This window comes from Ovis aries, chromosome 1 (assembly GCF_016772045.2).
Source record: "Ovis aries strain OAR_USU_Benz2616 breed Rambouillet chromosome 1, ARS-UI_Ramb_v3.0, whole genome shotgun sequence".
In the NCBI taxonomy this organism is placed as follows: domain Eukaryota; kingdom Metazoa; phylum Chordata; class Mammalia; order Artiodactyla; family Bovidae; genus Ovis; species Ovis aries.
Genome location: NC_056054.1, coordinates 184759841 through 184780870, shown reverse-complemented (window position 1 = coordinate 184780870; position 21030 = coordinate 184759841). Strand labels below are relative to the sequence as shown.

The window sequence follows — 21030 nt, the reverse complement described above, 5'->3', positions numbered from 1 at the left end:
CTGGCTTCTGCAGTGGAGAGTGTGCTCTGCTTCCCATTGAGAATCAAACTTTGGGGAATTCTATGAACACTGGAAGAGGGTCTGGATGCTTAACAGTCAAAAAATGTTAACAATCAAAACATTTGAGTCTCTCCCTTCTGATATCCAACATCTGCCCACACATTTTTCTTTATGTTTACACTTAAAAATGGGCTTTCCTGGTAGCTCAGTTGGTAAAGAATCCGCCTGCAATTTAGGAGACATTGGTTCAATTCCTGGGTGGGGAAGTTCCCCTGGAGAAGAGATAGGCTACCCACTCCAGTATTCTTGCGCTTCCCTGGTGGCTCAGATGGCAAAGAATACGCACACAATGCAGAAGACCTGTGTTCGATCTCTGGGTTGGGAAGATCCCCTGGGGGAAGACATGGCAAGCCACTCCAGTATTCTTGCCTGGAGAATCCCCACGGACAGAGGACCTTGGCGGGCTACAGTCCATGGCGTCGCAGAGTCAGACACGACTGAGCGACTAAGCACAGTACAGCATATACTTAAAAACTAGAATCCCCGTGGACAGAGGAGCCTCGCATGCTACAGTTCATGGCATCTCAGAGTCAGACATGACGGAGCGACTAAGCATAGCACAGCACATATTTAAAACCATTCCCAATAGCTGAACTTTAATTGGAGTACTACCAGGTGGCAGTAAGCCACAGCCAGTTCAGGAATAGATAAGGATCTAGCAACAGGACCCCTGGAATTCCTGGCCAGCTATTAATCCAGAAGGAGAAGAGGGCAGCAGAGGATGAGATGGTTGGGTATCATCTCGGACTCAATGGACACTTGTTCATTTGCTCAGTCGTGTCTGGCTCTTTGGGACCCCATGGACCGCAACACTCCAGGTTCCCCTGTTCCTCACCATTTCCCTGAGCTTGCTCAGACTCATCCGGGTGTCATCCCGTTGACCCGTTCAGTGGACATAACTTGGGCAAACACCAGGAGATAGTGAGAGACAGGGAGTCCTGGTGGGCTGCAGTCCATGAGGTCTCAAAGAGTCGGACATTACTTAGTGACGGATAAAACAATACTTAAAAAATACATAATGCGCGTATCTTCCTTACATTCGCAAAATAACCCAGTTCTTCTCTTCCATTTTAGAAGACAACCCAAAGTCTAATATTAGTTACGTTTTCCAGATTTAAGTTCAGTGGGTTGTTCTTTTGTCTTGATATTATTCAGTCTGTGGACTGACTGTAAAGTTACCTGCCACCATCATGTCTAAATAAAATAGTAAAGGAAAAGGAAAGAAATAGAAAGCTAGTTAAAATCGTAACTATATAAATGACACAGGAAGAAATGAGATTATTGAGGTTATAGACCTTATTTCTGAAATGAATCTTTTTCAACCCTAAATCTTAGAGGTTATTTTAGCACACTCTTAGAAAGCATCGGAGTTTCATGCCTTGAGACCAGAATTTAGGAATTTAAGAGTGTTATTTTCTTACCTTAAGCAGTCTAGTGCCATTAAAAGTAGTCCTACCCTATAGTTCTTCATGCTGAGTTCTCCAAGAGTGGGAACCAGCTTTCTCAAAGTCTTGCTTTCATAGGAATTTAATGAAATGGTTGTATAATTAATTTTTTTCTTCTTTCATTTCTTAATGTAGTAAATAGCACTATTTTTCAGATAACCCAATCTTATATTCCTGAAATAAATCCAATTGGTGTGACGTACTATCCTTTTCATATTTCACTGGACTTGATTGGTAATATGGATTTGCATCTCTTGAGATGATGAAAGTTGGACCATTTTCCTTTCTCTCATTATATTTGCCAGTATTTGATATTCAGTATAATACTAGCATCATAAAATAAGTTGAGGAGTGTTTCTTGTATTCTCATAGTTTGCAAAAGATTGGAGTTTTTAATTTCCTGAATATGTGATTAAAAAGTACTGTTAAAATTGTCTGGATCTGAAGATTTATTCATAGGAAGATTTTAAAGTATTACTTTATCTTATTCATATGAGATTGTTTAATTTTTCTCTTTATTTTTGAGCAAGAGTTGATAAGTTATATATTTTCTAGGAATTTGTTCATTTCTTCCAAGTTTTCACATTTAATGGTATAAAATTATTCATTATTCTTCTTATTTTTAAATGTCTGCAGCATCTATAGTGATGTCTCCTTTTTTATTCTGATATTACTTGAGAGCTCTCCTTCTCTCATTTTAATTTTTGATTAGTCTCAGTCTAGTTAATTTAATGAAACTTCTCAAGGTACTAACTTTTGACTGAGTTTATCTTCTCTATATGTTTGTTTAATATTTTATTAATTTTTCTCTTCTATTATCTTATTCCTTCTAATTTCTTTGGATATATTTTATTTTCCTTGTCAAACTTCTTAAGCTGTATCTTAATTCATTAGTGTTTAGGCTTTCATCCTTTTTTTAAAAAATCAAAGTATAGTTGATTTACAATACTATATAGTTTCAGGTGTATAACAAAATGATTCAGTTACATATACTATATTTTTCAGATTACGTTTCATTATAGGTTATTATAAAATATTGAATATTGTTTCCTGTTTTATTTATTTATTTTTGAAAGTCTTTCAGTTGTGTCCAACTCTTTGCGACCCTATGGACTTTATAGTCCATGGAATTCTCCAGGCCAGAATACTGGAGTGGGGGGGGCCTTTCCCTTCTCCAGGGGATATTCCCAACCCAGAGATCAAACCCAGCTCTCCTGCATTGCAGGTGGATTATTTACTGGCTGAGCCACCAGGGAAGCCCATTTTCCTATGTAATACCTTGTTGCTTATTTATTTTATATATGGTATTGTGTATCTGTTAATCCCATATTCCCAAATTATCCCCCTCCTTCTCTTTCCTTTTTGGCAACCATAAGTTTGTTTTCTATGACTGTGAGTTTGCTTCTGTTTTGTAAATAGATTCATTTGTATTATTTTTAGATTCCATGTATAGGTGATATCTATAATATTTGTCTTTCTCTGTCTGAATTTTACTTAGTATTATAAGCTCTAAGTTCTTCCATGTTGCTGCAAATGGCATTATTTCATTCTTTTTTTATGACTAATAGTCCATCATGTCTTTATAGTACTTCTTTATCCATTCATCTGTTGATGGACATTTAAGTTGCTCCCATGTCTTGGCTATTGTAAAGAGTGCTGCCATAATCATTGGGGTGCCTGTATCTTTTTGCTTTAGAATTTTTGTCTTTTCTGAATATATGCCCAGGAGTAGACTACTAGATAATATGGTAGCTCTATTTTTAATTGAAGAAACCTCCATACTGTTCTCCTCAGGGGTTGTACTAATTTACATTCCCACCAACAGTGTAGGAGGATTCTCTTTTCTCTACACCCTCCCCAGCATTTATTACTTCTACACTTTTTGATGATAGCCATTCAGATGTGAGTGTGGTGCATTATAGTTTTGATTTGCATTTCTCTAATAATTAGTGACATTGAGCATCTTTTCATGTGCATGTTTGTCAACTGTATATTTTCTTTGGAGAAATGTCTACTTAGATCTGCCCATTTTTTGATTGGGTTATGCGTTTGTTTTGTTTTTGATGTTGAGGTGTATGAGGTATTTCTATATTTTGGAAATTAACCTCATATTGGGTGCATCATTTGCAACTCTTTTCTCCCAATTTGTAGGGTTTTTTTTTTTCATTTTATTTATGGTCTCTTTTGCTATGCAAAAGCCTTTAACTTTGATTAGGTCCCATTTGCTTATTTTCGCTTTTATGTCTTTTGCCTTGGGAGGCAGCTCTAAGAAAATATTGCTACAATTTATGTCAGAGAATGTTTTTAGGCTTTCATCTCTTTTCATGTAAACATTTAAGGCTCTAAGTTTCCCTCCATATATATATTCTAGCTGTGTTGGACAGGCTTTGATATCTTTATTATTGTTTTCTTCTAAATACTTTAGCTTCCTTTATGATTTAATTTTAGGTTTTGAATTATTTAGAGGTGGCTTTATTAGCATCCAAATGTGCATGTGTATGTGTGTGTATTCATCCTGTTATTGATATACAGCTTAATATAATTGTGGCCAGAGAATGCATTCTGATTAGTTTCAATCCTGTGAAATTTTGCTTCAGTCACTGATCTATTAGAATGGTTATTCAGTATCAGGTGGCTCCATGTTAAAGAATTTGCCTGCCAGTGCAGGAGATGCAGGTTTGATCCCTGGGGCGGGATGATCCCCTGGAGAAGGAAATGGCAACTCACTCCAGTATTCTTGCCTGGGAAATACCAATGGACAGAGAAACCTGGTGGACTACAGTTCATGGGGTCGCAAAAGAGTCGTACACAACTTAGCATACATTTCTTAGTGATTAAGCAAAACAAGTATGTAAGAAGCACAGTTAAGGTACCAATATTTCAGCCATAAAAGAGACGGATCAAAGTCCCAGTCCTCATTGGTTCTATTGAGTGACACAGACAATAAATAAACATGATTATTAAGTAAACTGTAGTGCATTAGCGATGGAGTGCTAAAAAAATACAATAGGGAAAGGTATTTTAAAATGTCTTTAAAATTTTATTTTACATAGAAGGGTCAGCTAAGGCCTCACTTCAGGTGACGTGTAGGACTTAAAGGAAGCGAAAGGAGCGATATGCAAAAATCTAGTGAAAGAACAATTTCAGTGGCCCTGAGGTAAACATTTCCTGACAAAGGTCCATCTAGTCAAAGCTATGGGTTTTCCGGTAGTCATGTATGGATGTGAGAGTTGGACTATAAAGAAAGCTGAGCGCTGAAGAATTGATGCTTTTGAACTGTGGTGTTGGCGAAAACTCTTGAGAGTCCCTTGGACTGCAAGGAGACTGAACGAGTCAATCCTAAAGGAGATCAGTCCTGAATATTCACTGGAAGGACTGATGGGGAAGCTGAAGCTCCAATACTTTTGTCACCTGATGTGAAGAACTGACTCCTTGGAAAAGACTCTGCTGCTGGGAAAGATTGAAGGCAGGAGGAGAAGGGGACGACAGAGGATGAGATGGTTGGATGGCATCACTGACTCGAAGGATATGAGTTTGAGTAAGCTCTGGGAGTTGGTGATGGACATAGAAGCCTGGCATGCTGCAGTCCATGGGGTCACCAAGAGTTGGACATGACTGAGCAAGAGGTAAACATGTTCCTGCATATTCAAGAAACACTGGGGAGATCACTGTAGTGAGAGCTGAATGAGCTAGGGGAAAACAGAAGAAGAGATTAGAGAGATAGTAGGGGACTACATTGCACAAGGCCTTGTGGTAAACAGAATAACATCCCTCTTACTTCCTAACTCCTAGAGCCCATGGATATGTTGCTTTACATGGCAGAGGGGACTATGGTTGCAGATGGAGATAAGATATTTCTTCAACTGAACTGGAGATGAGGAGATTATGCAAGTGGGCCCACTCGAATCACAAGAGTCCTTGAGTGTGGAGGGAAGCAGGAGAGAGAGTCAGAGGGATGGCAGTGAGAGAAGGTGAGAGAAGGTCTATGTTGACAGCTCTGAAGATGCAGGAAGGGGGCCATGAGCCATGGAAAACAGGTAGACTCTAGAAGCTGAAGAGGTAAGGGAATGGATTCTCTAGAAAGGAACACAGCTCTGCTGCCCTCTTAGATGAGAAAGCTACCATATGAGACTTTGGACTTTTGACCTCAGAACTATCAGATAATAATTTGTGTGATTTCATGCCATTACATTTACGTTGATTTGTTACAGCAGCAATAGGAATCTAACACAAGCACTTTTGTTTATAGCAAGGACTTGTACTTTCACTCTCAGTGAGACGGGAAGCCATTGGCAGGACTTGGGTCGAGGAGTGACTTGACCTGACCTAATAGGGTCACTCTGGATGCTCTGTTGAGAATAGCACATAGTATTAATAGAGAATTCCTTCCTTCTTCTAGATTTTAGCTTTAATTTTCTATATTTTATTGAGAGCTCATCAATTCATGTAAGATAAAAAAATAATTTCACATTTTTTGTAAGTCAAGGTCTCTCATCTATTTTGTTGTCAGCAATTAAAGTCTGATCTATACTTTAAACTTCTATGAAAAACTCAATGAATTTGAAAAACATAATATTATTGGTTGCTAATACCCCAATATATAGAATCAAGTGACAGGTTGAAACAGATTATTTTAGATTCATGAAAACTGGTAAAGAGAATTTGAAGAATACTTCAAAATTACTTTCCTTACAAGAAAGAGAATACACAAAATTTTCAGGTGTCGTAAAATGTTTCTTGTGCTATTGCCCTTTTCAAGCCCTAAAAATCCTGCTGCTGCTGCTCCTAAGTCGCTTCAGTCGTGTCCGACTCTGTGCGACCCCATAGACAGCAGCCCACCAGGCTCCCCCATCCCTGGGATTCTCCAGGCAAGAACACTGGAGTGGTTCTATTTAAAATTTGCCATTACAATGAATTAAATAGCACTGTTAAACTGAACCCTGCTCAGAGAATGACTTTGTCTAAAAACAAATGTGTTCATACTAAAATAGTTTCAGGGGAAAGAGCTAACTTTTCCCAAGATGAATGAAGAGGTGGAACTTCACTTCGGCAATACTCACCATAGTGATAGGTATTGGCTACAGTGAGGGCATTGGGGGCAGAGATGCTGTTTGCCCTCCTGAAGCAACAGTTAGAACTGGACATGGAACAACAGACTGGTTCCAAATAGGAAAAGGAGTATGTCAAAGCTATATATTCATCCTGCTTATTTAACTTGTATGCAGAGTACATCATGAGAAACGCTGGGCTGGAAGAAGCACAAGCTGGAATCAAGATTGCCGGGAGATATATCAATAACCTCAGATGTGCAGATGACACCACCCTTATGGCAGAAAGTGAAGAGGAACTAAAAGCCTCTTGATGAAAGTGAAAGTGGAGAGTGAAAAAGTTGGCTTAAAGCTCAATATTCAGAAAACGAAGATCATGGCATTTGGTCCCATCAAATATGGGAAATAGATGCGGAAACAGTGGAAATAGTGTCAGACTTATTTTGGGGGGCTCCAAAATCACTGCAGATGGTGATTGCAGCTATGAAATTAAAAGACACATACTCCTTGGAAGGAAAGTCATGACCAACCTAGATAGCATATTCAAAAGCAGAGACATTACTTTGCCAACAAAGGTCCATCTAGTCAAGGCTATGGTTTTTCCAGTGGTCATATATGGATGTGAGAGTTGGACTGTGAAGAAAGCTGAGTGCCAAAGAATTGATGCTTTTGAACTGTGGTGTTGGAGAAGACTCTTGAGAGTCCCTTGGACTGCAAGGAGATCTAGCCAGTCCATTCTAAAGGAGATCAGCCCTGGGTGTTCTTTTGGAAGGAATGATGCTAAAGCTGAAACTCCAATACTTTGGCCACCTCATGCGAAGAGTTGCCTCACTGGAAAAGACTCTGATGCTAGGAGGGATTGGGGGCAGGAGGAAAAGGGGACGACAGAGGATGAGATGGATGAGATGGCTGGATGGCATCACCGACTCGATGGACGTGAGTTTGAGTGAACTCTGGGAGTTGGTGATGGACAGGGAGGCCTGGCGTGCTGCGGTTCATGGGGTTGCAAGGAGTTGGACACGACTGAGTGACTGAACTGAACTGACGTCTTGTCTAGCAAGCATTGACAGAGGCGTAGGCAAAAACAGATATAAGAAAGACTAACCTGTCTATCTAGGTTATAAATTGATCCAGAATTTCAGGAGGATGTTTTAAAATAATAAATGATCGATTTATGTCTTAACATACAATAGACACTTGCTGGTTTGCTTGTTGCTTTACTCTAATGATTCCACTATTATCTTCTCTATTCCTTTATTATTATTTCAGAGACTTTACTCCCTCTTCCCAAAGGAGAATTGGGAAGGATTCCTCTCAAACTTTACTTTTAAAAGGATCAGGCTCATAAGAAAAGAACTAAACAGTGCCATTTGTAGCAACATGTATGGATCTAGAGATTGTCTACTGAGGGAAAGAAATCAGAGAAAGACAAATATCACATGATATTACTTACAGGGAAAGTCAAAGTTGCTCAGTTGTATCCAACTTTCTTCGACCCCCTGGACTGTAGCCTGCCAGGCTCCTCTGTCCATGCAATTCTCCTGGCCAGATACTGGAGTGGGTGGTGTATCCCTTCTCTAAGGGATCTTCCCAACCCAGGAATCAAACCAGGGTCTCCTGAATTGCAGGCAGACTTTTACCAGCTGAGCTACCAGAGAAGTGCTTCACTTATATGTGGAATCTAAAAAAAATGTACAAATGAACTTATTTACAAAATAGAAATAGAGTCACAGATGTAGAAACAAACTTATGGTTGCCAGGGGGAAAGTAGGGGGGGGGGGATAAACTGGAGATTGGGAATGACATATACACACTGCTGTATTTAAAATAGGTAACAAATAAGGACCTACCACATAGCACAGGGAACTCTACTCAATACTCTGTAATGGCCTATATGGGAAGTGAATCTAAAAAAGAGTGGAGATACATATATACACATATATATATATGTCAACTGATTCATTTTGCGGTACAGCAGAAACTAATACAACATTGTAAATAAACTATACTCTAATACAAATTGGAAAAAAAAAGGACCAGGCTCTGCTCTAGACTATATGGTTATAAGCAGTGAGGTTAAAATAGTTACAGAATGAGTTACTGGCTCAAACAAGGATCAAAAAGAAATTTTCTAACTTTATGAATGATATTCTTATAAAATATTCCATAGACATTCTCAAAACATAAATTAATCTTTAATTACATACATGAATGGAGAGGGATAGGTGGTATTAATAATTTAAAATAGCTAATTAAAATAATTTATATTTAGCTTTGTGAAGCTTTATAATTCCCTCCATAGTTTTTCTTTCCTAATTATGTTTCTCCTAAACTAATCATAAATTTAATTTTCTCTTCTTGAATGCAGAGTAACTGACTGTGGAAACAGACGGTCTTGCATTTTGATGGGTGGAGAAAAACTGGTGTAGGACTAAAATTTGAATTTGGATAACTCCTATTTAAATATTGACACATTGACTGTATTTGAAGGTCATCAGTGTTTTTTTTTAAGATTTTGTTTTTTTTTTTAATGTGGACCATTTTTAAGGTCTTTATTGAATTTGTTACAACATTGCTCTGTTGTTTTATGTTTTGGTCTTTTGGTCATGAGGCACATGACATCTTAGCTCCCCAACCAGGGATTGAACCTACACTCCCTGCATTTGAAGGCAAAGTCCCAACCACTATAAGAAGACCATCAGGGAAGACTAGGTCATCAGTGGTTTTGATCCAAGATTAATATTCACTATAACAGAGTCCCTTGCCTCAGTTGTTTCTCTCTGCATTTCTTCCTTGGTCAGATAGAACAACCCTAGACCCTCCAGAGGTGAGGGTGGTCTTGTTTTATTCAAATTTTACAGCTATTCCTGTGCTGGTGGGTGGTGGTGGTAGAGGGAGGAATGTTGGGGAGGCAACAGCAGCGTTCCCCACAAATAGCTTTAAGACATTATGGTGGATATAAATTTCTTTAGATGTTGGTGTATAAAGAGATAAAGACTCTGTGGTGTGGTTGAAAACTTTTGGGTTGGTTCTGGCTCTGTGCATTGGTGTCCATTGATCTTTTGGAGACTTAGTGTCTTAGTTGAGTGAAGAAGGGGTAATACCACTTGCCTTACATACTCCCTGGGGTTGCCGTGAAGATCAAATCAGACAATATATGTGTAAGCCCTTTGAAATTTATAAAGTATTATACAAATGAAAGATGCTGTCTGTTGCTTTAGCACTCAGAATAATTAAGAGATTTAAAGAAATCCTACTGTGGTTATAAGGAAGACTAGGATAAAAGAGTTGGTAAAACTCATTACTAACAAAAATTTTACTCCGAGCACATGCCAGGAATATAAGCTCTGTGAATTAAATAGCACATTTTTTTCTTTGTTTCCTGTGAGAGTGTCCTTTTGAACGCCTCTGTGCAGCACTTGGAGTTTCCAGTACTCCGATCTGCTTCCTTTGAGTCCACCATCTACCATCTGCCCCCATGCTTCTGGGCAGCCAGATTGCCCTCCTGAAATCTGATCAGTCCCAGTCTCACTTCAGAAGCCACGCTTCTTTTTCAGTTAGAAGGACTGTTTCACTGAACTGTGAGCTCTCTATCCTCTCAGTAACACACTAGCTCCTGTTTGGGAAGGCAGAAGTACACTATGGTGACAAAGAGGCAGGAGAGCTCTCTTTCTGTGCTGATTCATGACACTGTAGATGTATCCCAAGTGCAACTGGAAGCCTTGTAAGGGTATTGGGTCATATATTTTGTGTTCAGCCTTCAACCCAGTGCTTTACACAGTGTACTCAGTAAATATTTACTGAACTGAATTGCTAAAAAAGGTAACTTGCTTTTTCAAGGCTTTTTAGCCTCAATTACTAGCTTATTTAATTATAAAATAAATATTCTATCTCTGTATTTAAATGTAGGATTATAGTGAAGCAAAGTTCTGCCCCAAGTAACACCTTGCTCTTCTCTTTATATTACTGACTCTTACCCTACTTGGGGCTGGGTTAGAAGGTAGGAATATGTATAAGACAAAGTCAAGAACTGAACTAGACAGATTAAAAAGAAACCTAGTCCTTACTCGAGTTTAAAAGAATGAACCAAGTGATAAAATATTTAAAATATTAGATTTATGTTAATATAAAAAATTCTACACTGTCATATCATTCATTTCTTGCCATTAGAGATCTAGTCAGGGATTCTAGCAAACTGGAAATAGCAAAGTGGAGGCATTTAAAATTAACAAACAAACTGTATCTTCTCAGGGTATTCTTGTTAAAAGTGATTGGCATTTCTTAATGCGGTTCTTTTTTAAACTTGAAATTGTAATAGCAACATTTTCAGAAAAGAAAAAATGCATCCCTAATTCCACCATCTTGATACTATTTTAATTTTTATGTATGTCTCCCCATCTTTGTCCACATGTATAGGCACTTTTTTTTTCTTTTTGTCTTTCTTCTGTGCATACTATTTTCGTTTCTGAGTTGTCCTGGGAGGATTGCATCTGCCAAATGGGGGCTCAGAATTTCTGAATGGCTCCAAGAATTCTAATATATGCTGCTGTAGAAATTAACAAAGACAGTCTGACATTACTGAGGGCAATATGTATGTCCTCAAATCTAGGCTTGGGTGAGAGACTGAAGTAGAATGGGACTATGGGCTTTAAGAAAGAGAGCAGCAGCCTCATTGTTAGAGAAGTGAAGATAAGGTTTTTTAAGGAAAGATGTAGGTAGATATTTAAGTAAAATAATTTCAGATGCCATGAAGGTCTCTCTTCCAACCAACCAAAACAACAAGAAACAAAAAATTAGAAACCCAACCAAAGTAATCAACTATCACAATAAAAACATCTCTAGTTAACATGAAAATAAAATTTTCTAGTTTTACTACTCAACAAATACTTGAAATTAGTTTAAGAAAGCAAAAAGGTTTAAAACAAAAATTTTAAATACTGTTAAGTTGACCTAAGTCTTCCGTGGTACAGCCCTTACGCTCCTTTGAAGGAAGAAAGGGGTAGTTAGAAAAATGAAAGATATAGGACAAACTTCGACTCTTAACTTTGCCAGGGTCAGGGTTGTTTTTTTTGTTTGTTTGTTTTGACTATTTAGGCTACAAAAGAAAGGACTGGGAGAAAGTGAAAGGGCGAAACAGAAATCTGAAAAGAATCTTGGAGGTTGGGACGCAGGCTGTGGTGAAGTGCCTCGTGGAGCTCTCTGGGGTTCAGGACTTTCACCACGGGTCCGGGGGGTGGATCCGGGCAGGAGAGGGGCCCTGGCTGCCTGCGAGGAGGACGCCCGCCTTCGGTCCCCGGCGCTCGCGGAGGCGTGCGGGGAGCGGGCGTTTCAGCTCACAGGTGGCCAGAGCCGCGCCAGCTGCTCGCCGCGCCCGCTCCGCGGGTGGGCCGCCAGGCGTCGCGCCGGAGCCGCGGTTGCCCGGGAGACCGAGAGGGGCGAGTGGGCGGCGCTGAGCCGAGCCGCAGCCGGGCTGCCGCCCGAGTAGCCGGGCGAGAGTTGGGGGGAGTGGCTGTCCCCAGGCGGCGCGAGGGGCCGGCGGGTCCTGGGGCAGTGCGAGGTGGCCGTGGCGCCGCGGGGCGAGGCCGGCGAGCCCGGGACGCACCTGCGCGCAACTCAGCCTCTGCGGAGCCGGGCGGCGCGGGAGCCGCGCTTGCTTCGTCTGCAGGTCCCATCGTCCCAGCCCCGCCGGGCGGACTGCGGCCAGGAGGATAGTCTGGGAGGTTCCGGCTGCCCCAGGAGCGCCGAGAGCCCGGCCCGCGCCTCGGCTGCTGCGACGAGGAGCCAGGCGGGCGGCGGGCGCGCTCCCCGCGGCCCCGGGATGACTTGTCGGGGCTCCCCTCTGGCGCCTTTGCTGCTCTTTTCTCTGCACGGTGAGTGGCCCTCCCATCCTCTCCCCTCCCGGGGGCGCCAGGCGGGGCCGGCGGGCCGGGGAAGGCTGTTTTGCCGGGGCTGGTCCTGGGAACCCAACTTTCTCGGGGGCCATATTCGTGACTGTCGGCGAGGCTCGTGCTCCCACGCGGAACCCTCTGCCAGCTCCCCGCACGGCTCCGGCTCAGGTGTTACGATCCGAGAGGTGACTGCGCCCCCCGCCCGCTTACCGCTGGTCCTGAACTGGACTCCGACCGTGACCGCGCTCTTTGCCCCCTGTAGATCACGAACTCCCTTACTTTCTGGGTCCAGGGAGAAACCGGGTTTAGAATCGTTTCCGTTACCAGGCGGCTGCAGAACGCTGGAAATGTTTTTAAAATAATTGGGAACACTTTAAGATGCAGTTTTCACCAAATCTTTAAAGAGCATGTGCAGGTTATGACTGAAAATGTGATCTTTATTAAAAAACACATGAAAAAAAACCTCTGCAGTAGGTACACTAGATTTGAAAACAATTTATTTTTTAATGGTCGAGCTTCTTCCCCAAGGAATTTAAGTCGACTTACAAAAATACGTAGGACTTAGCCATATTAGAACAAAAGAAATAAACGTGTTAAATTTTCTTAACTGTTTTCTAAAAATATCCATTTAAATTTTGATTTCTACTTAATCTTCTTAAATTTTACGATCTATGACTAGCTGTCGTGTTGAGACCCTGTTTTCATTTTATACAAGTGACTTGGTGTGTGTGTGTGTGTGTTTCCTGTCCTGTGGAATCAAGTTTTCTGTTCCATTTAATACATTGTTGAGATTTACTGAGATTTATTCTGAAGGCTTTTATTTAAAAAGCAGGATAACTGGTTTATGGAGTTCTGTGGTTAATACTGTTTCTTTTTGAGGATACTGGTATGTTTCCCATAATTTTATAACCTTATTTGAACTGTTAATGTACCCATAGATCTTGAAGTAACTTAATTTTAGCCGACTTAAATTTGTACAGATTCACTTTAAGGGAAGGAAGAAATACAAAACTTGCATATCTTTTCCATCAGAGCGAGAGAAGGAAATGTTCAAAATTACAGATAACTTTTCAGGACTTCAATAGGTATATATTTGGTGATGATGTACAAAGTGACATTTGTATGTGCTTTATATAAACATGTGCTTCCCAATTAACTTTGGTCACTATTTTGAGAGGGCCAGTGTTTTTCTCTGTCCTACTTTCTTTAAGTGTGAAATAAGATAGAGTAAGTGAACTTTTAAATAATCCCTCGAACACAACTGAAACTGTTTTAAATATTACTGTAAGAACAGCTGACTTTTTTGGTAAAAAATAGGTTGTTAGCCTTCATCTGTTACAATAAATGCCACCCTCTTCTTGCAAATAGTGTTTGTGTATGGTTGGGTTTTGAATTATTAGGCAGTGCTTTTTAAAAGAGTTGGTGAAATTTGCAGAATCAGCCTTACAAGGTCATCTGATGTGTTTCTTTTCCTTTAGCAGAACTATTCCTAAACATGCTGGGATGTTTTTATAGGCTTACAAGGACATTTCAGCCTTTGTGATAATCTGTTTTGTAGAGGCACTTGTCACCCTCAAAAAACTGTGTTCATTTGTTCAACGGGTGTTTCCTGAGCCTCCACTCTGGGCACTTGGGTGGGGCAGGATGGTGGTGGGAGACAAAGATGCACGAGTTTGTCCACCTTCTGTAAAAAATACGTTGTCCACCTCCTTTAAGGAGTTTGCAGTTTTCAGACAAGCTGCAAGCATGCACAAGTGAGTTATGAAACAAGGAATATATATATATGAGTGCCATTTGTTGTTGGTGGTGGTGATATCAAGGGAGACTTCATGGAAAAGTCTTTTGACCTGGACTTTGAGTAGAGTTTGAATTGGCTGAGATGGGAGTGTTTGGTTTTCTAAGCCAAAGGAACAGCCTGGCTGTAGGATACGAAGTGGAAAATGCAGGGGCGTATTCTGGAAAGGCCAGGCTTATAGCTGCTGGAGCAGGAGATATGTATGCAAAGCAGGAAGGGCTAAAAAGGTAATAAAAGGATGATAGAGAATGTTGAATATTGTGTTTAGGTTTATTCAGTGGGTGATGGACAAGCCACTGATACTGTTTGCTTAAGAAGAGGAGGGGATGAGGATGAATAGCTGTTGAGTGCCCAGCATAACAGTCTCCAGGAGAGTACCATGTCCTGACTGCATATTAAATTCTTGAACCAGACAATGGCAGTGTTGGCATGGATGGACTAGGGCCCATTCCTAGAATTTACATTGTGGAAGGAGGGGGAAAGGTGGATTTCAGGTGCAACAAAGTTGGTCCCATCACAGAGGGGGCAAAAGGGAAATGGATGCCAGATAAATAAGCATGATGGCAGTGGCCACTACAGTGGGAGAATGCACCAAAGGTAGAAATGGTCTTTTACATTTTTGAAAGAAAATGATTGTCAAGAAATTTGTTTTTATTTTTATTTCATTCTCTGTGGAGTAACTTCAAAGGCAATTTTAATTGAAAAGTTGATTCTGTTATGTTCTACCAGTGGGTTCAGTTCAGTTCAGTCGCTCAGTCGTATCTTACTCTTTGCGACCCCATGGGCTGCAGCATGCCAGGCCTCCCTGTCCATCACCAACTCCCAGATGCCCTCCAACCATCTCATCCTCTGTCATCCCCTTCTCCTCCTGCCTTCAATCTTTCCCAGCATCAGGGTCTTTTCAAATGAGTCAGCTCTTCGCATCAGGTGGCCAAAGTATTGGAGTTTCAGCTTCAGCATCAGTCCTTCAAATGAATATTTAGAACTGATCTCCTTTAGGATGGACTGGTTGGATCTCCTTGCAGTCCAAGGGACTCTCAAGAGTCTTCTCCAACACCACAGTTCAAAAGCATCAGTTCTTCTGGACTCAGCTTTCTTTATAGTCCAACTCTCACATCCATACATGACTACTGGAAAAACCATAGCTTTGACTATATGGACCTTTGTTGGCAAAGTCTCTGCTTTTTAATATGCTGTCTAGGTTGGTCATAACTTTTCTTCCAAAGAGCAAGTGTCTTTTAATTTCCTGGCTGCAGTCACCATCTGCAGTGATTTAGGAGCCCCCCCAAATAAAGTCAGTCACTGTTTCCACTATTTCCCCATCTATTTGCCGTGAAGTGATGGGACCGGCAAGGCTATGGTTTTTCCAGTAGTCATGTGTGGATGTGAGAGCTGGACTGTAAAGAAAGGTGAGCACCAAAGAATTGATGCTTTTGAACTGTGATGTTGGAGAAGACTCTTGAGAGTCCCTTGGACTGCAAGGAGATCCAACCAGTCCATCCTAAAGCAGATTAGTCCTGGGTGTTCACTGGAGGGACTGATGTTGAAGCTGAAACTCCAATACTTTGGCCACCTGATGTGAAGAGCTGACTCATTTGAAAAGATCCTGATGCTGGGAAAGACTGAGGGCAGGAGGAGAAGGGGATGACAGAGGATGAGATGGTTGGATGGCATCACCAACTCAATGGACATGAGTTTGGGTAAACTCTGGGAGTTGGTGATGGACAGGGAGGCTTGGCGTGCTGCGGTCCACGGGGTTGCAAAGAGTCGGACATGACTGAGCAACTGAACTGAACTGATGGGACCGGATGCCATGATCTTAGTTTTCTGAATGTTGAGTTTTAAGCCAACTTTTTCACTCTCCTCTTTCACTTTCATCAAGAGGCTTTTTAGTTCTTCGCTTTCTGCTGTAAGTGTGGTGTCATCTGCATATATGAGGTTATTGATACTTCTTCCGGCAGTCTGGATTCCAGCTTGTGCTTCATCCAGTCCAGCATTTCGCATGAGGTACTCTGCATATAAGTTAAATAAGCAGGGTGACAATATACAGCCTTGATGTACTCCTTTCCCGATTTGACCTGCCTCCTGAGAAATCTGTATGCAGGTCAAGTAGCAACAGTTAGAACTGGACATGGAACAACAGACTGGTTGCAAATTAGGAAAGGAGTACCAGTGGGTTAGGTATATCTAAAGTGTTTCTTGTATTACTTGTGGTTCCTTAAAACGGCAGGTAACTTTCCAGAATCTGGAGAAAATACGTGAAAGACAATATGAAATGAAAATGAGAAGAATTATGAGCCTGAGTGTTAGCATTATGAAACATTTACTGTGAACTTCCACTGCCTAGCTTTAACTTTAATTATGGAACTTTTTGGAAGGATTCACTTTTTAGTAAAAATTTGTAGTTTGACCTACATAAAAGGTGACAGCCACTGGGTGAAAATTTTAGAGAAATTAAGTTCAATATTCAACACAGACTACTCAGGAAGCAGTTTACATATTAAATCAGCAAGCGCTTCAAAAATGTTATGCTTAGAACTGTTGTCTAAGAGAATGATGCAATGGGTAAAGACTTTTTCCCCCCAGCAACAGTATGTGGCACATTTTCAAATGTGTTTTCACACTTTGACAGTGGAAGCATTTATAATGAAAAGTCTCATTTGAATCTTCATACTTAAGCCATGTGATTTAGTGTCAAACAAGGCAGTGTGCTGGTGCGCAAGATTCTTTAGTTGGTCTGAGTTATGCAGAACACCATTCTGGGAGTGAGAGTTGGGAAAATGGTGGCACTCCCCTAAAATTCTCATCTGTAACTGGTTTATTTAGAAGAGGGACTCTGAGTCTGTGATCTACACCTGTGACATCAGTTTATATTTTGGGCAGTTTGAGGAAGGATTACTGACTTTTCTGGTAGTCTGATGGCCTCAGGTGAACATGGGCCCCTCAATTTCCTCCTCCCTTGTTCGATGAGGACTCCCTGGCACTTACTTACGCATCTAACCCTGTGTTTTGAGAGCAGCTTCAGAACAGCTGGAGGCTCTGAAATCCTCCCTTGATTGTACTTGGAGAGAAGCTAGTTTAAGAGAGGTTGTCAGTTCTTGGGTGGTATTCAACATGCCGTCCGATTTGAGCTGATTTTGGTCTTAAAAGTGGAAAGTTAATTAGTTTACTTATTAGTTAAGCTGATCTTACTGAACTGGAAGGATTTCTTCCCATTCCAGTTTCGGTAATTGATTTCCTCTGTGCCTGGTTTCCTACCATGTAACAAGGACTGTAGTAGTAGTTTGCATCTGTGACGGTTTTAAAATTGCAGAAATGTAAAGTCAAAGAAAGAAAAATCTAATTTCATAAATCATAGACTCAGTCATTGGTCTGATTATCGGTTCATTGTTTTCATTATTAGGTCCTATGAAGAATGCTATATTGGAGAAGGCGATGGCACCCCACTCCAGTACTCTTGCCTGGAAAATCCCATGGACGGAGGAGCCTGGTGGGCTGCAGTCCATGGGGTCGTGAAGAGTCAGACATGACTGAGCGACTTCCCTTTCACTTTTCACTTTCATGCATTGGAGAAGGACATGGCAACCCACTCCAGTGTTCTCGCCTGGAGAATCCCAGGGATGGGGGAGCCTGGCGGGCTGCCCTCTGTGGGGTCGCACAGACTCGGACACGACTGAAGCGACTTAGCAGCAGCAGCAGAATGCTATATGATGTGGTTCTGCCTCACTAATGTGTTATAGGAAGATCACGTTTTCATAAATATCATTAATTTTTTGTTTTTGTAGCAATTTACCGGTGTGAACAAGAAGTCTATTCAATAAAACAGTCTTAGAAGTAGTCTGCTTACTGGTTTCTCTTGATTTAGCATTTTCATCTTGAGAGAGGTAACAAACTGACAGATGAGATGCACACTTATTTAGAAGAGCATTGCCTGTGAAGAAGTTGAGGTCTCAGAAGTGCTGAGTTCAGGAAACTCTTGTATCACAGAAAGTTCTTTGGGAGACTCTTCAGAGAATTAGGTTAACATTGCTGTTGTTTTTCAGTAGCTAAGTCATGTCTGACTCTTTGGGACCCCATGGACTGCAGCACGCCAGGCTTCCCTGTCCTTCACTTGGTTAACATTAGTGGCTTAAAAAGATAGTGGGTCAAGGTTTAGGGTTGGGATGATGGTTAAAGTATAGTAGGTTTGTGGGAAATTCAAAATTTTTTCATGGAGGATCACAGCTATGTAATAATAATGCAGTCTGACATTGTGAATATAACTCTAATAGTGCCACTTCTGCGCCGTTCTTTCTTTCTTTTTTTTAAATTTAATTTTCTATTTTAGTTAGAGGGCAATTACTTTACAGTATTGTGATGGCTTCTGCCGTACATCAGCATGAAGCGGCCACAGGTGTACGTGTCCCCTCTCTGCTGAATCCCCCTCCCCCTTCCTCCCCACCCCATCCTTCCAGGCTGTTACAGAGCGCCTGCTTTGGTTCCCGGTGTCACACATCAGACTCGCAGTGGCTGTCTGTTTCACGTATGGTAATGCGTATGTTGCAGTGCTCTCCTCTCAAGTCATCCCACCCTCTCCTCCTCCCACTGAAAGACATAAAGAAAGTCTGTTCTCTGTGTCTGTCTCCTTTGCTGCCCTTCATAGAGGATCGTTGGTATTATCTTTCTCGATTCCATATATATGCGTTATTATACGATAGTTGTCTTTCTCTTTCTGGCTTACTTCACTCTGTATAAGAGGGTCTAGATTCATCCACCTCATTAGAACTGACTCAAACGCTTTCCTTTTTATAGGTGAGTAATATTCTGTTGTGTCTATGTACCACAACTTTCTTATCCGTTCATCTGCTATTGGACATCTAGGTTGCTTCCATGTCCTAGCTATTATAAACAGTGCTGCAGTGAACATTGGGGTACCTGTGTCTTTTTCAGTTATGGTTTCCTCAGGGTGTATGCCCAGTGTGGGGTTGTTGGCCTGTATGGTAGTTTTATTCCTAATTTTTAAAGGAGTCTCCCTACTGTTCTCCATAGTGGTTGTAGCAGTTTGCATTCCTGCCAATAGTATAAGAGGGTTCCCTTTTTTCCACACCCTCTCCAACATTTATTGTTTGTAGACTTTTTGATGATGGCCATTCTGACTGGTGTGAGATGATACCTCATTGTTGTTTTGATTTGCATTTCTCGAATAATGAACAATGTTGAGCATATTTTCATGTGCTTATTAACCATCTGTAGGTCTCTTTTGGAGAAATGTCTGTTTAGGTCTTTTGCCCACTTTTTGATTGGGTCGTTTGTTTTTCTGGTATTGAGCTTCAAGAGCTGCTTGTATATTTTGTAAATTAGTTTTGACAGTTCTTTTATTTGCTATTATCTTCTTCCTTTCTGAGGGTTGTCCTTCACCTTGCCTATAGTTTCCTTCGGGCTTCCCTGATGGTTCCCACGGTAAAGCATCTGCCCTGGAGAAGGCAATGGCACCCCACTCCAGCACTCTTGCCTGGAAAATCCCATGGACAGAGGAGCCTGATAGGCTACAGTTCATGGGGTCACAAAGAGTCGGACACAACTGAGTGACTTCACTTTATAGTTTCCTTCATTACGCAAAAGCTTTTAAGTAAGTCTCATTTGTTTATTTTTTGTTTTTATTTCCGTTACTCTAGGAAGTGGATCGTAGAGGATCTTGCTGTGATTTATTAGAAGACTCATTAATCCAAAATTTTTTAAATGAAAAGAAATTTAAAATTCCACCAAAGTCTGTTGAAGATCGCATCAGTGGAAGCTTAAGCAATGTTTACATTTGTTTCCTCATTAATGTTGTTTTTTTTCTCTCTTTCCTTCCCATCTTCTTCCGTTTTGAAGAATGTTATGTTCTGTTAGTAGCGTCAGGTTCTTCTTCAGTAAATAAATCTAGCTACTGGATATTGTACTTACTTCAAGTTATTTTGTTTTACCTATTCCAGGATTGATATCAACAAATAAAACCCCTGTAGCCAACCAGGCAGACCCAGAAGTCACCTTAGAAGCTAGAATTGGTGGGCTTGTATGAGAGTTGTGGACCTGGTTCTCCAGTTTCCCCTTGTTCCATGAGGGAACACTTTATCATATAATTGTGCGTGTGTATATACATTTTCCCTAAAAGACAGTACCATGCCTGGCATAGACTAAGTGCTCAGTAAATAACTGTGACTGAAAGAATGAGTGGTTACTAAAGCAGGTGGCACTCCCTTGTGCTTGGGGTGCCTGAAAAGCATGCTTTTTTTCTGTTTAAAAAAATGATTTCTTTAAAATTTTCCTCAGGGATTTGGTTGGATTGTCAGCTTCAGCTGATCTTTAAACCTTGCTGAATGTTTTGTGAAATAGAGGTGAAAGAGTTCTATTTTCACAGTCTTTTCAAATTCTGTGACTTTAGAAGTTTATGTAAAAATGCTGTATTTGTAGACCTTTTAAAATTGCTACTTAGCTTCTCTTTAATCCTAAAACTTTGAAGTTGTCCATCTCAAGACTCCCCCCCGCACCTAAGGAATTTCTAAAGATTTTGTTCCATACACTGAAGAGTGATGTTGGACTTTTGGGAATCCATTTAGAACCTTGAAGTTTCCCATTTATATTGCTGGTGTTCTTAGTCCTGAAGGCCTGTATGTTGGACCTAGTCTCCCAAGAATGGAGATAATTAATTAACATCTCATATGGTCTAAGCTTCCCAGGTGGTGCAGTGGAAAATAATCTGGCTGCCAACTTGGGAGAGGTGTGTTGGATCCCACAGCAGGGAGGATTCCCTGGAGGAGGAAATGGCAACCACC

At 40.9% G+C, this 21030-nt stretch overlaps 1 protein-coding gene across 3 annotated transcripts in view; it reads left to right on the top strand.

Annotated features, from left to right (window-relative positions):
- Window positions 1–12102: 12102 nt before the first annotated feature.
- The window catches only part of IGSF11 (immunoglobulin superfamily member 11), a 141293-nt gene continuing 132365 nt past the window's right edge, over window positions 12103–21030 (top strand). For all 3 annotated transcript variants that reach the window (XM_015092457.4, XM_042231740.2, XM_060404323.1), the window contains exon 1: window positions 12103–12423. In XM_015092457.4, coding sequence (XP_014947943.3) covers window positions 12372–12423 — 52 coding nt within the window. In that variant the 5' untranslated portion in view covers window positions 12103–12371. The remainder of the gene's footprint in view (window positions 12424–21030) is intronic.